The sequence below is a fragment of the Asparagus officinalis genome, unplaced genomic scaffold (genome assembly GCF_001876935.1).
Source record: "Asparagus officinalis unplaced genomic scaffold, Aspof.V1 AsparagusV1_Un907, whole genome shotgun sequence".
Taxonomy (NCBI): Eukaryota; Viridiplantae; Streptophyta; class Magnoliopsida; order Asparagales; family Asparagaceae; genus Asparagus; species Asparagus officinalis.
Genome location: NW_017973166.1, coordinates 10,875 through 32,409, shown reverse-complemented (window position 1 = coordinate 32,409; position 21,535 = coordinate 10,875). Strand labels below are relative to the sequence as shown.

General features: G+C 38.3%; 1 protein-coding gene across 1 annotated transcript; it reads left to right on the top strand.

Annotated features, from left to right (window-relative positions):
* Positions 1-238: 238 nt before the first annotated feature.
* Positions 239-3,555, top strand: LOC109828252. Its single transcript, XM_020395281.1, has 8 exons — positions 239-1,424; positions 1,516-1,710; positions 1,817-2,089; positions 2,192-2,500; positions 2,586-2,673; positions 2,767-2,859; positions 2,944-3,248; positions 3,338-3,555. Exons 3-8 carry the CDS (start codon positions 1,986-1,988, stop codon positions 3,483-3,485), a joined length of 1,047 nt encoding a protein of 348 aa, XP_020250870.1. The 5' UTR covers positions 239-1,424; positions 1,516-1,710; positions 1,817-1,985; the 3' UTR covers positions 3,486-3,555.
* Positions 3,556-21,535: the final 17,980 nt, after the last annotated feature.

Genomic DNA, 21,535 nt, shown 5'->3' with positions numbered 1-21,535 from the left:
GCCTGAGGGTTGGTCGGCGGAGTTGGGGGCGGCGTGGTTGGGGCCACCAGCGGGAGAGAGATAGGGAGGGTTGGCGATCTGGGCGGTTTATTATAAACCCAATAAAGAGATCTGAGCCCTTCGTTGAAAATCCCATCCCCCAAAATCCCTACCCTTCTCTCTTCTTTCCCGCTCAGATCGCGCCATCACCGACCCCCTCCTCCTCACCACCGCCCGAAAGCGCCGCCGCCCAAGCTCGGCCAATCCCTCGACGTCCCCGTTCAGCGTCGCCGCCGTCCCCTTGCCCTAGCCATCACCTCCCCTCCTCCTCTCCAGCTCCCGAGATCGCCGCCGCTGAGCGTCGCCGCCGGGTCAGCGCCGTCTACTCCTCCTCGCCATCGAACTCACCCCTCGTCATCAGCCACGCCTCCGATGGCATTTGAGCTCAGCCCTCAGGTTCATCGCCGCCTCCGGAGCTCGACCAAGCCCTCGACGTCTGCCCTCATGGCTTCGAACAAATTGAAAGAGTCGACGTCTTCGAATTCTTCAAAATCAAAGCCTACCTCTTCTAAATGCAATAATCCTCCAACTTCGTAAGTAATTTGCCATGATATATTTAATTTTTAACTCTTTCTGAATTATAATTTTTGTTGTAAGCCATGATGTATAATGTTTGTGTTAATAAACTTGTTAATATGCGTCTTAATTTGCCCAAATATATTTAATTTTTAACTCTTTCTGAATTATAATTTTCTTGTAGGGCTAAGATAACACACTTGAGAATTCCGGCCAATTTGTGTTATTTTCGAGATTTAATTGATAAGCGAATAAAATTAGATGAAAGACACCTAAAAGCCCTACAGACGACACCTTTTCACAGCTTTCTCAATATACCCACATCCTTGAGCAATGAGCAAATAGCAATTGATTGCTTGATTCAAAATTTTAATCCTGATAAATGCTCATTCATGATTGGGAATAAAAATTGTGTGTTCGGTATAGATGATATTCACCGAATTACCGGATTGCCAAAGGAGGGAATTCCGATAAAAATGAGTGGGGCAGCGGCTAATACAATCTACACCTATTTTGTAAAGAATTATAAGAAAGCCGATGAGGAAAAGAAGGCGGTGATTTCGGGGAAGCGCGATAGAATGGCCGAGATGATTGTAGATATGATTAATGAAGACCCTATAATATGTGTGAAACTTATTGTGGCTTTCATTATCGGCTTCATATTATGCCCGCGGACATGTAAGACATGTCCCTTGTGGGCGTTTAGATATGCGGAGCAGTTATCAACTTTGCATAAATATAATTGGTGCCATGCGGTGTTCACTCTTCTTTGCAAAGAGATGAGTAAATCAAAGAAGTCTCTTAGTATGCGGGAATTAGGTCAGCGCTCAAATGCCGGGTACATGGGTGGTTTTTCCTCCGTTTTACTGGTGAGTTACATGAACATTATTTTGTATATCTTTTCATTTTGATAATGATTATTGTTTATGCACATGCTAATGTGTAGTTTCTTTTTTGTAGGTTTGGTTTTATGAAAAAGTAGGGGAATTAGAGTACACTTCAGATATTGAAAGGTTACCGCCGCTCTTTTGTGTGAAGAGTACTGGAAAGTGGAGGAGGACTACTATGAACAAATTATATAGAGTCCCGAAGTTGGTTACGGATAATGGCCAAGAGAATACTCCTCTTATTCATACGGCATCGCCAATAGTATTTGTACATATCGTTGCTCTAATAGTTCATTATTTTATGTCCCTTTTGTTAGTATCTATGTTTGCAACTATAGTATACGTACTAATACTAGCTTTTTTTGGTCAAATAGGAATCAAGGAAAGCTGAATTAATTTTCTTAATTGCGGAGAAGACGTACGAGTTGAATGAGCTCACTACAGAATTACGAGAATTAGAAGAGCGTAGTGCTAGATGCCAAAAAAAACCAAGGAGAAAGAGGATGACGGAAATGTAACTGAAGAAAAAAAATCAAAGAGGATATGGAAGCTAAGGAATATGAGAATTTGGAAGGAACTGGGGAAGCCGATTTATGTGATGACTTTGTGATGAGCGCAAGAGACGTGAGAATTTTAGAAGATGCTCGGTGAGTTTAGTTTTTTAAATTTTCTTGCAATTTTAATTTTTATATTTTCCATATAATTCTTGTGTAACTCTTTGTTAATTATATGCCTTCTCGACTCTATAGAGATGTTTCTCAAAAAGATGAAGGTGGTAATGAGAATAACAGAGAAACGCCATCTATCAAACGGGCTGTCGGAAAGAGGGAGAGGAAGGATGGACCCTCTGTTACTTCACCTTATATGCCTCTAGATCAACCAAAGGAAGGCACAAAGAAGAGACGTGTCATCCAGATATTGGATAGTCCTGATGGGAAAAAAAAGTACAAAAATGAAGAAGGCTTCATACCTACATCTAGAGACTATCCAGGTAAGGCACTGGCGTTTGATTATGAGAACAAATTAATTGAAGACTTTCTACAATCGAGAATGAACAGGTAACTGTTACTGACTTATTCTAATAATAATCTTTGAATTTACTTAATTCTAGTAGCAATTTTCTCACAATGTACTTGCATATAGTGATACGTACATTTGGAAGTGTGCCGAAGCAAGCGTATCTCGCTTAGATGCTTATATACTATTAACGGGAGGTGAACTCAGTGACGATGTAGGTTCTAAACAATTGTGTTATTGATTGTTTGATGTTGTATATAAAATAATTTATATTAACTATTTTATTCATTCATGGTAATTTTTGTAGGTGATCGATGCATTTGTTATTCGGCTTTGTAACAAGATTGAAACAACTGATAGTTATGATCGAAAGATACATGTCACAAGACCTTGGCTTGCAGTAAGTATATCCTTGTTTTTTTCACTAATTGGTGGATATTATTATTATGTTATCCCACAATGTTGACATTATTGCATCTTTTAGCAAGCATTTCTAGAAGGAAATCTTGAAATGGTGGCAAAACGAATGAAGGAAAATGTTTCTCAGCAGAAGTTCTTGGAGTGTGAAAGAATTCTGATCCCGATTGTCAGCTCCGGACATTGGCACCTGGTAGAGTTAGTGAGAGAGGAGACAAAATTCTATCACTACTCCTCAATCAACTCCCCCATTTATACCGCCGATGCTGTGAAATTTATAAATAAGTTTATGAGTTTCATTGAGAGTAATTGGGGATTGGGGAAATTGGAGCATCATGGTCTTGTGTCAGTTGCCGTGCCACAACAAGGACCGTAAGTGTTTCATGCATTTCTAATTTAATTGTTCATTTTTTTGTTTCATTGTCATTTTCAATATTGTAATATTTTTCCCTTAAATGCAGAACGTTAGATTGCGGGATCTTTATGATTGAATTCATTAACAGCATTGTCGAAAAACGGTCGATAACAATTTCAAAAGGAGATTGTGCAAAATATAGAGCAAGGTTTTGTGCTGCTCTTTTGTATGCACGCGATTCACCTTTTTTGTAAATATTATTTTAATTTTCTCCAAGGTTTTTGTTGTGTATTCAATGTTGTAAGTATGTTCATGTTGTTAATATGTTGTTAATTGTTTTGCGTGTACATTTACAGACAACTACGTTGTTGTTGTGTGTTGTAAGTATTTTCATGTTAAATGAGAAGTAAGCTAGGGCTAACATAGCCACCAGAGCAAAAACTTGTGATAGAAATAACGCCAGCCCGCATTAGAACTAACTCGAGAAGGGATAGAACTAACAGGAGGGCAGCTAGAACTAACAAGCGTGAGGGTAGGGCTAACATGGCCACCAGAGCAAACACTTGTGCTAGAAATAACTCCAGCCCGCAGTAGAACTAACTCGAGAAGGGATAGAACTAACAGGAGGGCAGCTAGAACTAACAAGCAGTTAGGTAGGGCTAACATGGCCAACAGAACACACGAGAATGGCAAGAACTAACACGGAAACGGCTAGAACGAACATTAACCCAGGTAGAACTAACATATTCAATAGATCCAACACTTAAACTAACATTATTCACTTGCACTTGGCTGTGAAGGTTACCGAGATATTATAGGTTTGACTGCATTCGTTGTTTTTGCGTAGTTCCCAAGGTTGAAGAGTCAACTCACCTTGCAAAAGTGCAGTCCCAAGGAGGAGAGTTATGATAACCTGGTCCGGAACCTATCCCCACATCCCACGCGGCAACATCACCATCCCCAAAGCCTGTTCAACCCCAGGATAGTATTGATTACCTTTTCGGCGCAATCTTTTTCGGATCTCCCCATCGCCGACTCTCTGTAGACTCTTCCTCATTTATTTGTAAACCCCATACTTTTACCCTCTCCCCTACCCTTCAAGTTCCCCTGTATATATGGCGTTGTAAAATCATGGCTAGTGCCTGTACATCCGATGAAGGTCATGGCCTGCCTGGGACGCACGCTGATGTGGATCTTGGATAAACCTCACGCTGATGAAGATGTTATCCCCATTGTCTTTGCTCTTAGTTCCATCAGTGGGTGAATATACCTGGCTCCCTTCAAAGAGTTTGTACATAAATGCCCAGTTAAGATTCATAAGCGCATGGAATACGATCAATTCAGAAGGGTCATGCGTGAATCACTTGGGGAGGCATGCAAATGCTGGAGAGAATTGTCCTCTGGCATACGTTAACACTCTATAGCTATACAGTGTTAACGTAAGCCAGAGGACTATCTTTTTGCTAGCATTCGCATGCCTTCCTAGGTGATTCACGTACTGACCCGTCTGAATTTATCGTATTCCATGCGCTTATGAATCTTAACTGTTGTTATTGCACAAGCTCATTGAAGGGACCCAGGTATACTCACCAAAGATACTGGAACTAAGAGCAAAGACACAGATTGTACATGCAGTTGACATTACTTTAATACAAGGTTGTTTTGTTAAGTCATCACGTTTTATTGTAAAGATTATGGACTGGTTGTATTGTTATATTTGCCATTGTGTTATCAAGCTTATGGACGGATTGTCAAGGTTATGTTTTGGTTTTCAACCTCTCCGATTATGGACTCTTAGTTCCATCAGTGGGTGAATATACCTGGCTCCCTTCAAAGAGTTTGTACATTAACACCCAGTTAAGATTTATAAGCGCATGGAATACGATCAATTCAGATGGGTCATGCATGAATCACATGGGGAGGCATGCAAATGCTGGAGAGAATTGTCCTCTGGCATACGTTAACACTCTATAGCTATACAGTGTTAACGTAAGCCAGAGGACTATCTTTTTGCTAGCATTCGCATGCCTTCCTAAGTGATTCACGTATTGACCCGTCTGAATTTAAAGCTCATTGAAGGGAGCCAGGTATACTCACCCAAGATACTGGAACTAAGAGCAAAGACACAGATTGTACATGCAGTTGACATTACTTTAATACAAGGTTGTTTTGTTAAGTCATCACGTTTTATTGTAAAGATTATGGACTGGTTGTATTGTTATGTTTGTCGTTGTGTTGTCAAGCTTATGGACAGATTGTCAAGGTTATGTTTTGGTTTTCAACCTCTCCGATTTATTGCGAAGTTTAGTAAAGATTATGGACTGGTTGTATTGTTATGTTTGCCGTTGTGTTATCAAGCTTATGGACGGATTGTCAAGGTTATGTTTTGGTTTTCAACCTCTCCGATTATGGACTGGTTGCATTTAATTCTACTGTTGTTGTGAAGCTATCTGTTGTTTAGTCTTTGTATTGTTAGGCTTATGGACTTGTTCACAAGTTTAGATCTTGGTTTGTATTGTTAGTTCCAGCTTAGTCTATATTCTTCTATTGCCCAGATTCGAGCAGAATCAGATAGAAAATGACCAGTTTGTGCCATGTTAGTTCTAAGTTATGCCATGTTAGTTCTAACTTATGCCTTGTTGGTTCTATCTTATACCATGTTAGTTCTAATCTACACCATGTTAGTTCTAATTGTTGTTTTCACTGTAATTTCTTCCCCCGAACTCGGAATGAGGTGATTTAAGATTTATTACTGGAGAAGCGAGGTAGAACTAACATATACAATAGATCCAACACTTAAACTAGAACTTAAAGTTATATGGAGGTGGAAATAACACGAGAACAACTAGATCTATCACTGGAGGAGCGAGAACTTACAACAACTAAGCTGGAACTAACAAAGGCGATAGATATCCAATGCTTACAATATAACTAGCGCTAGCCGGCTATAGAACTAACATGAATGCGGTTAGACTTAACACGTCAGACGATAGAACTTACAACATCTAAGAAAGAACTAACAAAACAAGTGAAACAAATGACGTAGGCTCCCGTATGGATAAAATGGTGTTTTTTGAGCTAAATCGTCTTCAACACAAAACATTATCACTTTTCCTAAACAACTAAAATAAGTTTTAATTTTGGTGTTTTGGTTTTGAGTTTGAGGAGGTGTTAATATAATATCTAACATAATATATTAAATGTAATTAATATAGAGTTAACATGTTAATGTAATATCTAACATAATTAGTTGCTAAAATATGTTAATGTAAAGATAATATATTCACAATAACTATTTACATATATATCATAAATTACTAATATATTATTAAATTACTATTAATGAACTCAGCCCTATTAAAGACCATAGTATATTACATAATATTAGAATATTTATAACAGATTAATTTATTAGTAACACACGAGTCATAACATAATATTAACATTATTGATAATATTATATTATATGAATGAGAGTATAATCTTATATTATATTGACAATAGTATAACATTATATTATATTAATAATAAAATAAGGTTATTTTAAAAATATAATATAATATATAACCATTACAATTTGATATACCAAAATTATTAAATATATAACCTTTTGAAAATAATATGTAATAATTATAAGATAATATAACTCATTAAGTACAATAGATCCAACACTTAAACTAGAACTTAAAGTTATATGGAGGTGGAAATAACACGAGAACAGCTAGATCTATCACTGGAGGAGCGAGAACTTACAACAACTAAGCTGGAACTAACAAAGGCGATAGAGATCCAATTGCTTACACTATAACTAGCGCTAGCCGGCTATAGAACTAACATGAATGCGGTTAGACTTAACACGTCAGACGATAGAACTTACAACATCTAAGATAGAACTAACAAAACCAGTGAAACAAATGACGAAGGCTCCCGTATGGATAAAATGGTGTTTTTTGAGCTAAATCGTCTTCAACCCAAAACATTATCACTTTTCCTAAACACCTAAAATAAGTTTTAATTTTGGTGTTTTGGTTTTGAGTTTGAGGAGGTGTTAATATAATATCTAACATAATATATTAAATGTAATTAATATAGAGTTAACATGTTAATGTAATATCTAACATAATTAGTTGCTAAAATATGTTAATGTAAAGATAATATATTCACAATAACTATTTACATATATATCATAAATTACTAATATATTATTAAATTACTATTAATGAACTCAGCCCTATTAAAGACCATAGTATATTACATAATATTAGAATATTTATAACAGATTAATTTATTAGTAACACACGAGTCATAACATAATATTAACATTATTGATAATATTATATTATATGAATGAGAGTATAATATTATATTATATTGACAATAGTATAATATCATATTATATTAATAACACAACAAGGTTATTTTAAAAATATAATATAATATATGACCATTACAATTTGATATACCAAAATTATTAAATATATAACCTTTTGAAAATAATATGTAATAATTATAAGATAATATAACTCATTAAGTACAATAGATCCAACACCTAAACTAGAACTTAAAGTTATGTGGAGGTGGAAATAACACGAGAACAGCTAGACCTATCACTGGAGAAGCGAGAACTTACAACAAATAAGCTGGAACTAACAAAGGCGATAGAGATCCAATGCTTACACTATAACTAGCGCTAGCCGGCTATAGAACTAACATGAATGCGGTTAGACTTAACACGTCGGGCGATAGAACTTACAACATCTAAGATAGAACTAACAAAACCAGTGAAACAAATGACGAAGGCTCCCGTATGGATAAAATGGTGTTTTTTGAGCTATATCGTCTTCAACCCAAAACATTATCACTTTTCCTAAACACCTAAAATAAGTTTTAATTTTGTCCTTGTGGTTTTGAGTTTGAGGAGGTGTTAATATAATATCTAACATAATATATTAAATGTAATTAATATAGAGTTAACATGTTAATGTAATATCTAACATAATTAGTTGCTAAAATATGTTAATGTAAAGATAATATATTCACAAGAACTATTTACATATATATACTCTAAATTATTAATATATTATTAAATTACTATTAATGAACTCAGCCCTATTAAAGACCATAGTATATTACATAATATTAGAATATTTATAACAGATTAATTTATTAGTAACACACGAGTCATAACATAATATTAACATTATTGATAATATTATATTATATGAATGAGAGTATAATATTATATTATATTGACAATAGTATAATATCATATTATATTAATAACACAACAAGGTTATTTTAAAAATATAATATAATATATGACCATTACAATTTGATATACCAAAATTATTAAATATATAACATTTTGCAAAATAATATGTAATAATTATAAGATGATATAACTCATTAAGTACAATAGATCCAACACCTAAACTAGAACTTAAAGTTATGTGGAGGTGGAAATAACACGAGAACAGCTAGACCTATCACTGGAGAAGCGAGAACTTACAACAAATAAGCTGGAACTAACAAAGGCGATAGAGATCCAATGCTTACACTATAACTAGCGCTAGCCGGCTATAGAACTAACATGAATGCGGTTAGACTTAACACGTCGGGCGATAGAACTTACAACATCTAAGATAGAACTAACAAAACCAGTGAAACAAATGACGAAGGCTCCCGTATGGATAAAATGGTGTTTTTTGAGCTATATCGTCTTCAACCCAAAACATTATCACTTTTCCTAAACACCTAAAATAAGTTTTAATTTTGTCCTTGTGGTTTTGAGTTTGAGGAGGTGTTAATATAATACCTAACATAATATATTAAATGTAATTTGATATAGAGTTAACATGTTAATGTAATATCTAACATAATTAGTTGCTAAAATATGTTAATGTAAAGATAATATATTCACAAGAACTATTTACATATATATACTCTAAATTATTAATATATTATTAAATTACTATTAATGAACTCAGCCCTATTAAAGACCATAGTATATTACATAATATTAGAATATTTATAACAGATTAATTTATTAGTAACACACGAGTCATAACATAATATTAACATTATTGATAATATTATATTATATGAATGAGAGTATAATATTATATTATATTGACAATAGTATAATATCATATTATATTAATAACACAACAAGGTTATTTTAAAAATATAATATAATATATGACCATTACAATTTGATATACCAAAATTATTAAATATATAACATTTTGCAAAATAATATGTAATAATTATAAGATGATATAACTCATTAAGTACAATAGATCCAACACCTAAACTAGAACTTAAAGTTATGTGTACCTCGAAGGGCAACTGGAGAGGCTTGTGGAATCTACAGAACAGCAGGATATCCAAGACTTTGTTCTGCTGCAAATTCTGTACCAATGCTCTTTGATATGGTGCCCCAGATGCGGGGAGGGTATCCCTAGACCTATACTCAGGTACCTGGATAGCATTGAGAGGGTCAATGGAGTTGCATGGGCCCAATTAATTTATTCAGAAATTATCAGGGGCATTGGGGTTGCTTTGAAGGGCAAGAAGAAGTCGGGCAAGAAGAAGCCAGGGGTGACATATGTCCCAGGTTGCATGACACTATTGTGTGTAAGTTCCATGTTTTACTCACTCAGCAAGTATTTTTGTTCTGATTTATGTCATGTGAGTTCTAATGTATGGTCATGTTAGTTCTAGTTTTTTCCATGTTAGTTCTAACTTATTTCATGTTAGTTCTAATTTGGGTCATGTTGGTTCTATCTGTGGACATAAGTTAGAACTAACAGAGATCATGTTAGTTCCAATTTATGCCATGTGAGTTCTAACTTTTAGCATGTTAGTTCTAGCTGCACCCATGTTTTATTTTAAATCGCTAATCATTTTAGTTCTAATTCATGCCTTGCGCGTTCTAATTTGAGTGCTTAATGTATTTGTTACAGCTTTGGTACTACGAGATGACCGGCATAAAGAAATATGCCTACGTCGACTACTCCAAACCTCCAATGACATGTTGGGCTTCAGCGGATGTGAAAGTCTCATCTATGAGGGTGAGGACAATAACATCAAAGGCTAAGGCAGCTTCAATAGCTTTTGTCCATAGGCCTATTGTGGAAGTAGGGCCTGCTCCTTCAAATATACGTGCACTTCCCGCGGTACCGAGGGGCGAAGGAGTGCATCATAAGCCTAAGGCAAAGAGGAAGGCGAATGAGGACGAAACGAGGAAGAACTTATCAATAGGCTATATAAGTACAATGTTAAGTCTAACTTATTTCACGTTAAATGTAAACAACATCCATGTTAGTTCTAATCCTATTTTATAATATAATCTCTAAACAATCTCAGATCATTGCAAAGCATATTGACGATCTAAACAATCTCAGATCATTGCAAAGCATATTGACGATTCCATTGATGATGAAGAGGTGGAGAATCTACCAATTGAGCAGCAACTTGCTTTTTGGAGAAATTCTGCTAAATGTCTCAAACGAATACTAACTGCCACAAAGCAGAGCAAGAGTACATATTGTAAAGAATTTATGATTGAGATCAACAGGCTAAACACAATAGTTCAAAAGCTTGGAAGCCATGATGAGGTTATAGACCCGGTGGTGCTAAAGGCAAATATCAAATAGAAAATTATAGATAGGAGGAAGTTGAAGCCACGGGTAACTGAGGAGGAACAGCATGACAAATCAAGCAGAGCACATAAGGAAGGCGCCACCATGCAAGAAGCTGTACATAGCCATGTTGAAGAGGTTGCTGAGGAGCCTGTTGATGATTTTGTTGTACATGGGTGCGATGTTGATTTGGGGGTCACCACAATGGAAGGCAAAGTTGTGGATGAAGCCCCCGAGAATAAAGATGAGGAGAGTGTAGATAGAGAAGATATTATTGTAGATAATAAGATTGAGGAGGATGTAGATAAGGTGGATGAAAATGTAGATAGGGAAGTGGAGAATGCAGATAGGGTAAAGGAGCATGTTGATAACGAAGAGGGGATTGTACATAAAAAGGAGGAGATTGTAGCCACTGAAGACGAGCATGTTGGTAGAGAAGGGGAGAATGTAGAGAGCAGGGCTGAGGAGATTGTACATAAAGGGGAGGAGCCTGTTGATATGGGAGGGGAGCATGTTGGTGGAGAAGGGGGGGATGTAGATAGCAATGCTGAGGAGGATGTAGATAAGGTGGATGAAAATGTAGATAGGGAAGTGGAGAATGCAGATAGGGTAAAGGAGCATGTTGATAACGAAGAGGGGATTGTACATAAAAAGGAGGAGATTGTAGCCACTGAAGACGAGCATGTTGGTAGAGAAGGGGAGAATGTAGAGAGTAGGGCTGAGGAGATTGTACATAAAGGGGAGGAGCCTGTTGATATGGGAGGGGAGCATGTTGGTGGAGAAGGGGGGGATGTAGATAGCAATGCGGCTATGGATGTAGATACTTCACACCAGGTGGACAAGATTATAGAAGATCTGTCAAGGAATGTGCAATCGGAGACAGATGAAGCAGCTCCACCAAGGAATAAGCCCAAGGCAGGTAGTCCACCGCCGAAAAGGGAAAGCAAGAGATCTAAATGGAAGAGGACCCCTTACACAGAGGGAAAAGGAAAGAAAAAGCAAAAAGAAATGATAGATCTCATATCAAGTCCTGAATATGTACATACAGAGAAGAAAGTTTCCCATTTTTACCCCGGCAACCAATATCCCACTTGGGATGCGTTGAGGTTGAAGCCAATGTCAGCGGAGGAGAAATCTTTATTGGGCGAGCTAAATAAAGATCTTGAAAACCCTGATGATTTTGACATCCGCATACTAAATAGTTCTGGTGCCTTTGTACATAATTTTAGGATATCATCTACAGTATCAACCAGACTCGATACGGCTGAAAATAATTGCCTAACCAAATTTTGCTCCCAAAAGGTTCACAGGTAAGTTTCAATTGACCATTTATATGCTAGTTCGTCCCATTGTTAGTCCTAATTGCCGTTTTGTTATGCTTTTCAGGAGATATGCTGTCATAAGAACAGACAACAGCCATATAAACAGAGAAGAGCTGTTGTATTTGCTTCGTGGTGGCCGGCTTGATGACAAGGTTAGTTTATACATGCTTAATAATTGATAATGTCTTTCGCGTATTGTATTTTAATGTTTCATTGATGTTACAGATGGAAGAGACATTGTTGGAAACGCTTCAGCAAGAGGCATATGACAAAAAATTTGGAGTCGTCTCAGTGTTCTTTCTTGTAAGTACATGTTAGTTCTCAATTAACGTGTTAGTTCTATCATGAGTCATGTTAGTTCTAGTTCGCTCAATGTTAGTTCTACCATGTGTCATGTTAGTTCTACCATTAGTCATGTTAATCCTATTTGGCACCGTGTTAGTTCTGGTTTATATCATGTTTGTTCCATCATCCATCATGCGTAATCCTGAATTCTCCCCTTTTAAGTTCAACTCATACATTACTTTGTTTGCAGCACTCACTCTATGGCGTCGGGACGGAACATTACGAGCTATTTTTGTCATATATTAAAAAAATATACCGCTGTCCGTATAGAGCACCTGTTGATCCCCTTGGTCAGAGACGATCACTGGCATCTTGTTCTGGTTGACCTGAAAGGAAAGATCGTCAACCACTACAGTTCAGCTGGCCACGAAGCTTGGATGGAGCCTGTTAATAAAATCATAAACTTTTTTGATGAACAACATGTTGATTTTGTTGAGGCAAATGTTGTATTTAAATACCGAGCCATCAAATGCGAGCAACAAAGAGGGCGGTTAGTTCATGGCCCTAAATTGTGTTAGTATTCGATATAAGGAAAATGTCTAATTTATCATTTTATGTTGCAGCTTTGACTGTGGTGTGTTCGTCTACCTCTATATCAGAGCAATAATTGGAGGTCGCTCGACATTGTTGGTTAATCCACCTGGCGATATCCCTGAAGCTATGCGTGCAAGACTTGCCGCTCACTTATTGATAGCTGGTTGTGAGCAGCGACATAAAGACGGCTCAGCGTATAGTGATGAATGACATGTTTATACAAATACAATAATGTAATATTATTTAATTGAAAATGCATATTTTCAGATGTATTGTTAGCTCTAACTTCGTGTCGGTTCTAAAAGAGTACTTGGTTCATCTAATTGCAATTGTGTTCGGGTTAACTCTTTTCTTGTTAGCTCTAGTGGAGCGTTAGATGAACTAGATCTAACATGATGACAACTGGAACTAACAATAAGTGATATAGGGCTAACAACGCCACCACAACAAACACTTGGCGTCGAACTAACGCCAGCACGAAGTAGAACTAACGCGAGAAGGGCTAGAACTAACAGGAGGACGGCTAGAACTAACAAGAATGGAGCTAGAACTGACTAGGAGTGAGCTAGGGATAACATGGCAGCCAGACGTTAGTTCTAATTGTCATAATGTTCGCCAGCACGACTTAGAACTAACTTATATACAGTCAGTTACGAACCGTATCGTGTTAGTTCTACTCCATCTCGTGTTAGATCTAGTTGTTTTTGTGATAGTTCTAATTGAAACTCCTGCAAAAAAGCTGTTCTACTTGAAATTCGGAGGAGGATAACGAAGTAAAGTTTTCTGAGTTCATAAGAAACATATTATTCAATCAGTATTTGCTCAAGTTGAAAGTAAAAAAGGAAATATTCAACATGAAAATACTTACAACGTTAGTTCTAATTGTTTCAATGTTAGTAGGCATTTATATGCAGGCAGTCCTAGATTTAAAGTGTTAGTTCTAACCGTAGCCCCCGCTAATTCTATCGACCATGCTGGTTATAGATGCTACGTTAGTTCTTATTGATTCAATGTTAGTTCTAGTTTACTTACAGTCAGCTCTAATTTTGCTAGCGCTCTATTTGAGTAAGTGTTAGTTCTAGATGCTACATCAACATCATTTATATGTTCACTGTTTTCCAAGACATGTCTATCACCCAACAGATCACATCATATATCCGCGTCTTTCCAGTTCAGGCGCCTCTCTAAATAGTATTTCCCTCGATATTCGAGCCTTGTCCTTTTCCACCAGCACAAGCGCCTCTCTAAATCCCTCATCCCCAAACGAATACCTAAGTCCAGCATCTTCAATCTCTGTCATAAACCATCACAGATGGCTATGGATGGCACCTGTACACACTGCCATGGGTCAGGGCATACCTCTCGAGATTGTCATCACGGTATTACTTTTCGTGCCCCTCCCAGGATGCTTACCGTCCCTGCCAACACCGCCAGCACCATCCTACATCTCTCCGCTTTCGCAATCTTCAATCTTAGGTCAGGCCATCCATCCGTCCAGGAGCTCAGAGAGATGCTGGCTTTTCGCTTCAATCGTAGTTCATGGCCCTATCAAATCAAAGAAGCGCCAGGAAAGAGCTTCATGGTGCAGTTTCCATCCGTCGCCCTTCTTACCCAAGCCACAGAGCTCGGCCTGGTAGATGGGGGCACCTTTACGGGCAGATTCCGCCGATGGAAGGAGGATCTCAGGCTTTCAACGGTTCCCCACCCTTTTCCAGTATGGATCCGCCTATTCCACCTCCCATACCATCTCTGGGATTTTGACTTTCTGCAATCTCTGCTCGATGGTATCGGTGAATGCATCATGATATCATGTGGTGAAATAACACATGATAACTTCAAAGAGTTGAAAGTGCTTCTGAAGATTAGGGATTTATCTGATGTCCCAAAGCATGTTCGTTTTCGTTACATCTCCCCAGTTGACGGGATCCTAAGGGAAGGCCACGTCGTCACGGAGGTACTCGGCAGGGGGGATTTGGAGAGGACTGAGGGACCCACTCGCATAAGCTTAGAGGCCCCGCGTGCGCAGCCTTTTAATACTGACCCAGAGTTACAGGAGGTTAGTTGGGACGGCAGGCACATGACTGTTGAGAGAGACCAATGGTTGCTGTTCCTCCAGAACCAAGGGGTCGGGGGATCCAATTTGCCGAGGGCTCTCCCCACCACCAATGCTCCTCATCTAGATAACCCCACCGGCTCGCACAGTGGATCAACGAAACCCACCTAACCCTATGGTGTTAGTTCTATTGTGTAATTGTTAGTTCTAGCTGTGTAATTGTTAGTTCTAGCGGCTCCCGTATTAGTTCTAGCTATTCTCGTGTTAGTTCTACCTCTAGCTAGCGTTTATTTAGTATAAATGTTGGTTCCAATGCCTATGTTAGTTATAGCGGCTCCCGTGTTAGTTCTATATGTTCTCTTGTTAGTTCTACCTCCAGCTAACGCAAGTTCTACTGCAAATGTGGGTTCTTTTGCCTATGTTACTTATAGCTGAGATATTGTTTGTTCTACCTGGTAGATGGGGTCAACCATCAAAACATTATCTCCGGAAGGATTGTCAATTGGGATCCTATCCGAAACACATGTGTTAGTTCGATGACGGCGGCCGTTGAGGAGGCGGGCCACAATCTATATTGTCATTGGCAAGCGCTGCAAATAAATAACATAAACAAAACAAATAATCATTAACTAAATCAATAGAAACATCAACAAATAACATAACACAATTAAGAAAAAATCACTAACGACTGTTTGTGTTAGAACTAGCTTGAAATTCATCTGAACTAACAAGAAATCAATTAGAACTAACATGAAATCGATTAGAAATAACAGATTTGACCTAAAATGGAATTTGGCCTAGAACTAGCAGTAAATCGATTTCATGTTAAGGCCTGTTCGGTTGTTTTCCGCAAAAAAAAAAAAGAAACCAGCAATGCACCATGAAAACAAATTCCCATCATTTCAACGTGTTTTCTCAGATTTGAAGTATTATGTTCGTTTCAACATGGAAATCAAGGGATTGAAATCAAATTTCACATTTATTGTGTTCGTTTCAACTCTTTGCAATAAAGAAATGTATTGTCCTTTGTCACATTTCTTGCATTTCACCTGTTCGTATTGCACAGCCTCAAATATAGGAAACCAGCTCAGCAAGTTCAAGCGGTGAGCTTGCCTCCCCAAAAAACCAACTGAAACCAGCAACGGTAAAAATTGTGCAACGGTCAAAAAACCACAACTCAAAACAGCAATATTTTGCCAACGGAAACAATTTACCCCACCCCTGCACTTATATAGTTGGGATCAACTCCATCCTCCTCAACATATTCTCTCATAAAATTGCAAGAAAGCTGGGCAAAAATACTTGAGCATAGAGGCAATTAAAGCTGCGACATGGAAACAAGCCAAGACTCTCATGAATTAGCTGCAGAGGTAACGTGCTACTGTAACATACCGACACCACTAAAGCTTTGCAGATCAGGAGTAAACAAGGGCAAATACTTTTGGGGCTGCGCCAACTATCCAAATAGGCAATGCCAGTATTTCAGGTGGGCAGAAGAGCATCATGATAACAACCAGCGTAAGGTAAATTTTGAATGTCCCTCTCCTCAATCAGTTTCCCAAGTTAAAGATGTGGAAACCAAGCACTTGCGAAGAGAATTAAAGCTTGCAAACCAACAAGTTGTTTACTTGAAGAAATGTATTGTTGTTTTAGGAATATTTAGTATTTCCCTTGTTGTCATAAACATTGTAATCTGCTGTTTGAAAATGTAATGCAAAAGTTTGAGAAGAATGCAGGGACTCTTGTGTAAAGTCTGAGTTCAAATACAAATCTGAACAGATTGAGATGAAAATGATGCAGCAAATCCCCCATGCATATATGTAACAAAAACTTCTGTGATTAAACCAGCAACACAAACTGCACGTTGCATATGCCAGAAACTCCCAAAGTGAGAACAAGAGGAATCACAAGCAATAGGTATCTGAAATCAAACATGATAGCAATGAAAGCATGACAAGCAAAGATATATATTTCAAAGTGTTAATAATCCAATTCAACAGCTTTATATTAAAAGCTTAAGAGTATTATATTCCAATGGTGAGAATGATAAATAAAGTTTGACAAATCGAGTTAGTTCTAGTTGTCCTACTGTTAGTTCTAGAACATATCGAGTTAGTTCTACTTCAAGTTGGCGTTATTTCTAGCACAAGTGTTTGTTCTGTGGCCCATGTTAAATAGTATTGACTACAAATAGGTTAGAACTAACAAGATATCGTTTGGACCTAACAAATTTGACCTCGCATAGAGCTGTAATAGAATTCACAACGGTTAGAACTGACATGAAATCGATTAGAGCTAACATGCGATCTCGTGTTTGTTCTGGTGGGCCATGTTATCCCTAGCAGAGTAAGTGTTAGTTCTAGCTGTCCACTTGTTTGTTCTATCCCCTATCGAGTTAGTTCTAGTTGTCCTACTGTTAGTTCTAGAACATCTCGAGTTAGTTCTATTCTTGTTGTCCACCTGTTAGTTCTATCCCCTATCGAGTTAGTTCTAGTTGTCCTACTGTTAGTTCTGGAACATCTCGAGTTAGTTCTACTTCAAGTTGGCGTTATTTCTAGCACAAGTGTTTGTTCTGTGGCCCATGTTAGGCCTATCTCAGTCATTGTTAGTTCTATATGTCTTCCTGTTAGTTCAAGCACATCTCGAGTTAGTTCTACTTCGTGCCACGTTATTTTTAGCACAAGTGTTTGTACTCGAGATGGCCATGTTATCCCTAGCTCACTCCTAGTTAGTTCTAGATGCCCTCCTGTTAGTTCAAGCCCATCTCCTGTTAGTTCTACTTCGTGCTGGCGTTATTTCTAGCCCAAGTGTTTGTTCTGTTATGTCATGATATCCCTAGCTCACTCCTTGTTAGTTCTAGCTGTCCTCTTGTTAGTTCTAGAACATACAGAGTTAGTTCTATTACGTTGCTTAAATATTGTACCCACTTAATCAAGCCTTGTACCTACTTGTAAAAACTTTTATACCCACTTAATCAAGTTTGGTACCCACTTAATCAAGTTTGGTACCCATTTATTCAAGTTTTGTACCCACTTAACCATGTTTTGTACCTCATTATACTGGAATCAAAATTTTGTACACACTTTTTCAAGTTTTGTACCCATTTATACACGTTTTGTACCCAATTAATCAAGCCTTGTACCTACTTGTAAAAACTTTTGTACACACTTAATCAAGTTTTGTACCCACTTAATCAAGTTTGGTACCCATTTATTCAAGTTTTGTACCCACTTAACCATGTTTTGTACCTCATTATTCTGCTGCAAATTTTGTACCCACTTATTCAAGTTTTGTACCCATTTATACACGTTTTGTACCTACTTAGGCACCCTTTTATACCTCTTTGCTCTGGATTCAAATATTGTACCCACTTAATCAAGCTTTGTACCCACTTAATCAAGCTTTGTACCTAATAATGCCATGATTTTATTTTTGTACCCACTTATTCAAGTTTAGTACCCACTAATTGCTCGTTTTGTACCCACTTAATACTGTTTTGTTCCTCATTGTTCTGGGGGAAAAAATTAATTCAAATTATCATCCATACATGATTAATCCATACAACCACATTATCATCCATACATACATAAATCTTAAGGGAAAAGTGAATAAATCAAATTGTGAACATTCAACCGAAACACATGCTTTGTTTTGGCCCTCCGTAAACTTTGTTTTGGCGATGCCGTTAACTTTCTCGACCTCCACGAGCAACATTTTTGTTCTACAAAAAAAATTGCAACTTTATCATGACAAATGCAAAGACATTGAAAAAATATTAAATCAAGATTAAGTATAATACCTTAGCTAAAGGACAACTCGTTATATAATGTCCTTTTCCCTTACAAAACCCACAAAATCTTTGTTTTTTTATACTCTTTTCTTGTGCTATCTCCACTCCCGACTTAATTCTAGTAGCATGTGCTGGTGCTCGGCCCCCGAGCCACCCTAGGGTGGCTCGGCTTGGGCCGAGCCACCTTAGGGTGGTTCGGTTCGGGCCGAGTTCCCCCAGGTGCGCTGGTTTTGTCGTTTTCCGTTGTTTCCGGTTGTTTTGTCCGTTGTTCGGTTGTTTTGTTGATTTGTTGACTTGATTCCGGATTTGGCAGTAAACTCAGTCGGTGTTTGAGTTCAAATCCACTTTGTTGGAAGACCCGTCGACTCCCCGAACCACTAACGTTGTTCACATGCAGTTCGTTAGCTTTGTAGCCTCTTTAGTTCGTTTCGTTGCTTGAACGTTCGTCGATTTGTCGAATCATCGCGCCGAGCTGTGTCAAGGGACCTATAAGCAGTTTTATACGCCTACAGATACCCCCTCCAAAGCTTTTCAGCCTCGTTCTTTTATAGAAGAGTCTGGAATGCTTTGGATATGATTGCCCCTACCCTTTGTCGGTGTAACGGGACCTGGAAATGACTTTTGTTCTGTATTCCTTCAATCCTTCGGGCCATTCAGTGCTTTGTAGAATGCCTGTAGGGGTTCCGGTGCTGCATTTATTGTCTGACCGTTGTTGGAATTTGAACTTTGAAGTCGATTCCTGATTTTTTCAATCTTTAACTCGTGTTGGTTGGTTCGACGTGCAACTAACGCTCGATTGTCGGTGTTGAATCCTCACTTGTGACACGTTGTCCGACGTCGTGTTATTGAGTTATCCTTAAGAATATTTTTAGAAAAATATTCTCCAGGAACTTCTCAACAACAATAGGAAATAGTTTATACTCGTATACCTTATTGGAGTATTTCCGTGCTCAAATGATCAGAACCGGTCCAAAGATGTCTCAAAAAAGGCAGTATTTGGGCTCAAAATCTTTCTGACCCTTCCCAATATGTGGGAGAGGGGTTAACTAGGTGAGGGATCGAACCATTGATTGATCTGAATTCGTTTCGATGCTTAATTTAGCTCCAATTTGAATTCTGGTTCGAATTTGGTTCAAACTGGTTCGAAATTGACCCAAACTGGTCCAATCTAACTCAATCTGGTTCAATCTGGCCTATTCTGGCTCACTCTGGTCTGGTCTAGTCCAGCCAGGTTCAATCTGGTTCAATTGGGCTCATTCTGGCTCAATTTGGCTCATTCTGGCTCAGTCTGGTCCAATTTGGCTTGGTCTGGTTCAGTCTGGTCTGGTCTGGTTCAGCCAGATCTGGTTTAAGGCTATAAAAGAGGGTTTTTTGGCTTCTTTTTTCTTCTCTTCCTCCTCTCTTCTAGGGCCGGCCCCCCCCTCTTCCTCCTTTTTGAGTTTTCTCTTCCCTCGAGCGTCTTTTCTCCTCGAAACTTTGATATTTATCCGAGATCTGGGTTTCCTTTTGATCTTTGACTGAGAGATCCTTCAAAAAATCATTTTTTAGAATTCCTCTCAGACCCCTCGAGCACGTGGTGAAAGTTTCCTAAAAGGTCTCATCTTCGTTGGATCTCGAGCCTTTCTTCAGGTAAATCTTCCACAATTTGGATCTTTTTCATGCTCAATTTAATTCATGCATTTGTGGGGTTATATGTGAGGGTTGAGGGTGTGATTTGATGCCTCGAGCTAATCTTTCAGGGGGGTAAAAATGCAATTTTGAGGGGTTTTTATGCAAAAATTAGGGCTGAAATTATTTTTTGAATCTAACCCTTTGAGTTATTTTGCAGGCCGTCATGTCTCGCGCCTCGAGAGGTCGTTCCCCTGCCATGTCGGTTGATGGCGCGCCTCCCTCTTATGCTGGTGAGCTACTTTTTGCAAATAAACCCTTTTTTCTTATAAATTTGTAAATTGACCCTTTTTTAAACCCCACGTTGTTCTCCTTGGCGAGGCAATCGGGAAGAGCCTTGATTCTCCTTGGTGAGGATCGACGCTTCAAAGATATGTTTTGCTTGGTCAAAACCATATCTCAAAATTAAAGGGGGCGATTTGACACTACATTGCGTTTTATAAGGCAGGGATATGTTGTCGACATACCCTGTTTTGTGATTGCACAATGTGGCCAAATCGTCTCACCCTTTATAAGGCAATGACTCTATCTTAGCTATTTGTAAGATGAGTTCAATTTCCTTTTATAATCGAGACTAACCAGTGTTTAACTGTCTATTTTGCAGTGGGGTACCCTTCTGGATCATTCCCGTCCCACGCAATATATGGACGGCGTGGCGAGCATTATTCGAACTCCAACGATCCTTCCCCTATTCCAGCTACCCCTCAGTTTGCTTCGGACACGTCGACTGAGGTTGCCCAAGTGGTGAGGGAAGGTGGTCATCGAGCTATTCGCCAGCTAATCACAGATGCGCCTTTTGTGAAGGACGCCAGCTCTACTCAGCCTCTTCGAAAGAGCGATTTCCTATTTGGTGATTCTGTCGATGACCCAGAAGCCGTATTCATTGGTGCTGAGCATTGGCTTCACAAGACCGGCAATGGCTTCATATACTTGCCGGAGATTCCTCGGC

Bases quoted from the DNA above. Each gene is read 5' to 3' on its own strand.
- LOC109828252 (XM_020395281.1), top strand. From the start codon at position 1,986: ATGGAAGCTAAGGAATATGAGAATTTGGAAGGAACTGGGGAAGCCGAT. The intron at 2,090-2,191 runs GTGAGTTTAGTT...TCGACTCTATAG, and splicing joins AGAATTTTAGAAGATGCTCG to AGATGTTTCTCAAAAAGATG. The intron at 2,860-2,943 runs GTAAGTATATCC...TGCATCTTTTAG, and splicing joins TCACAAGACCTTGGCTTGCA to CAAGCATTTCTAGAAGGAAA.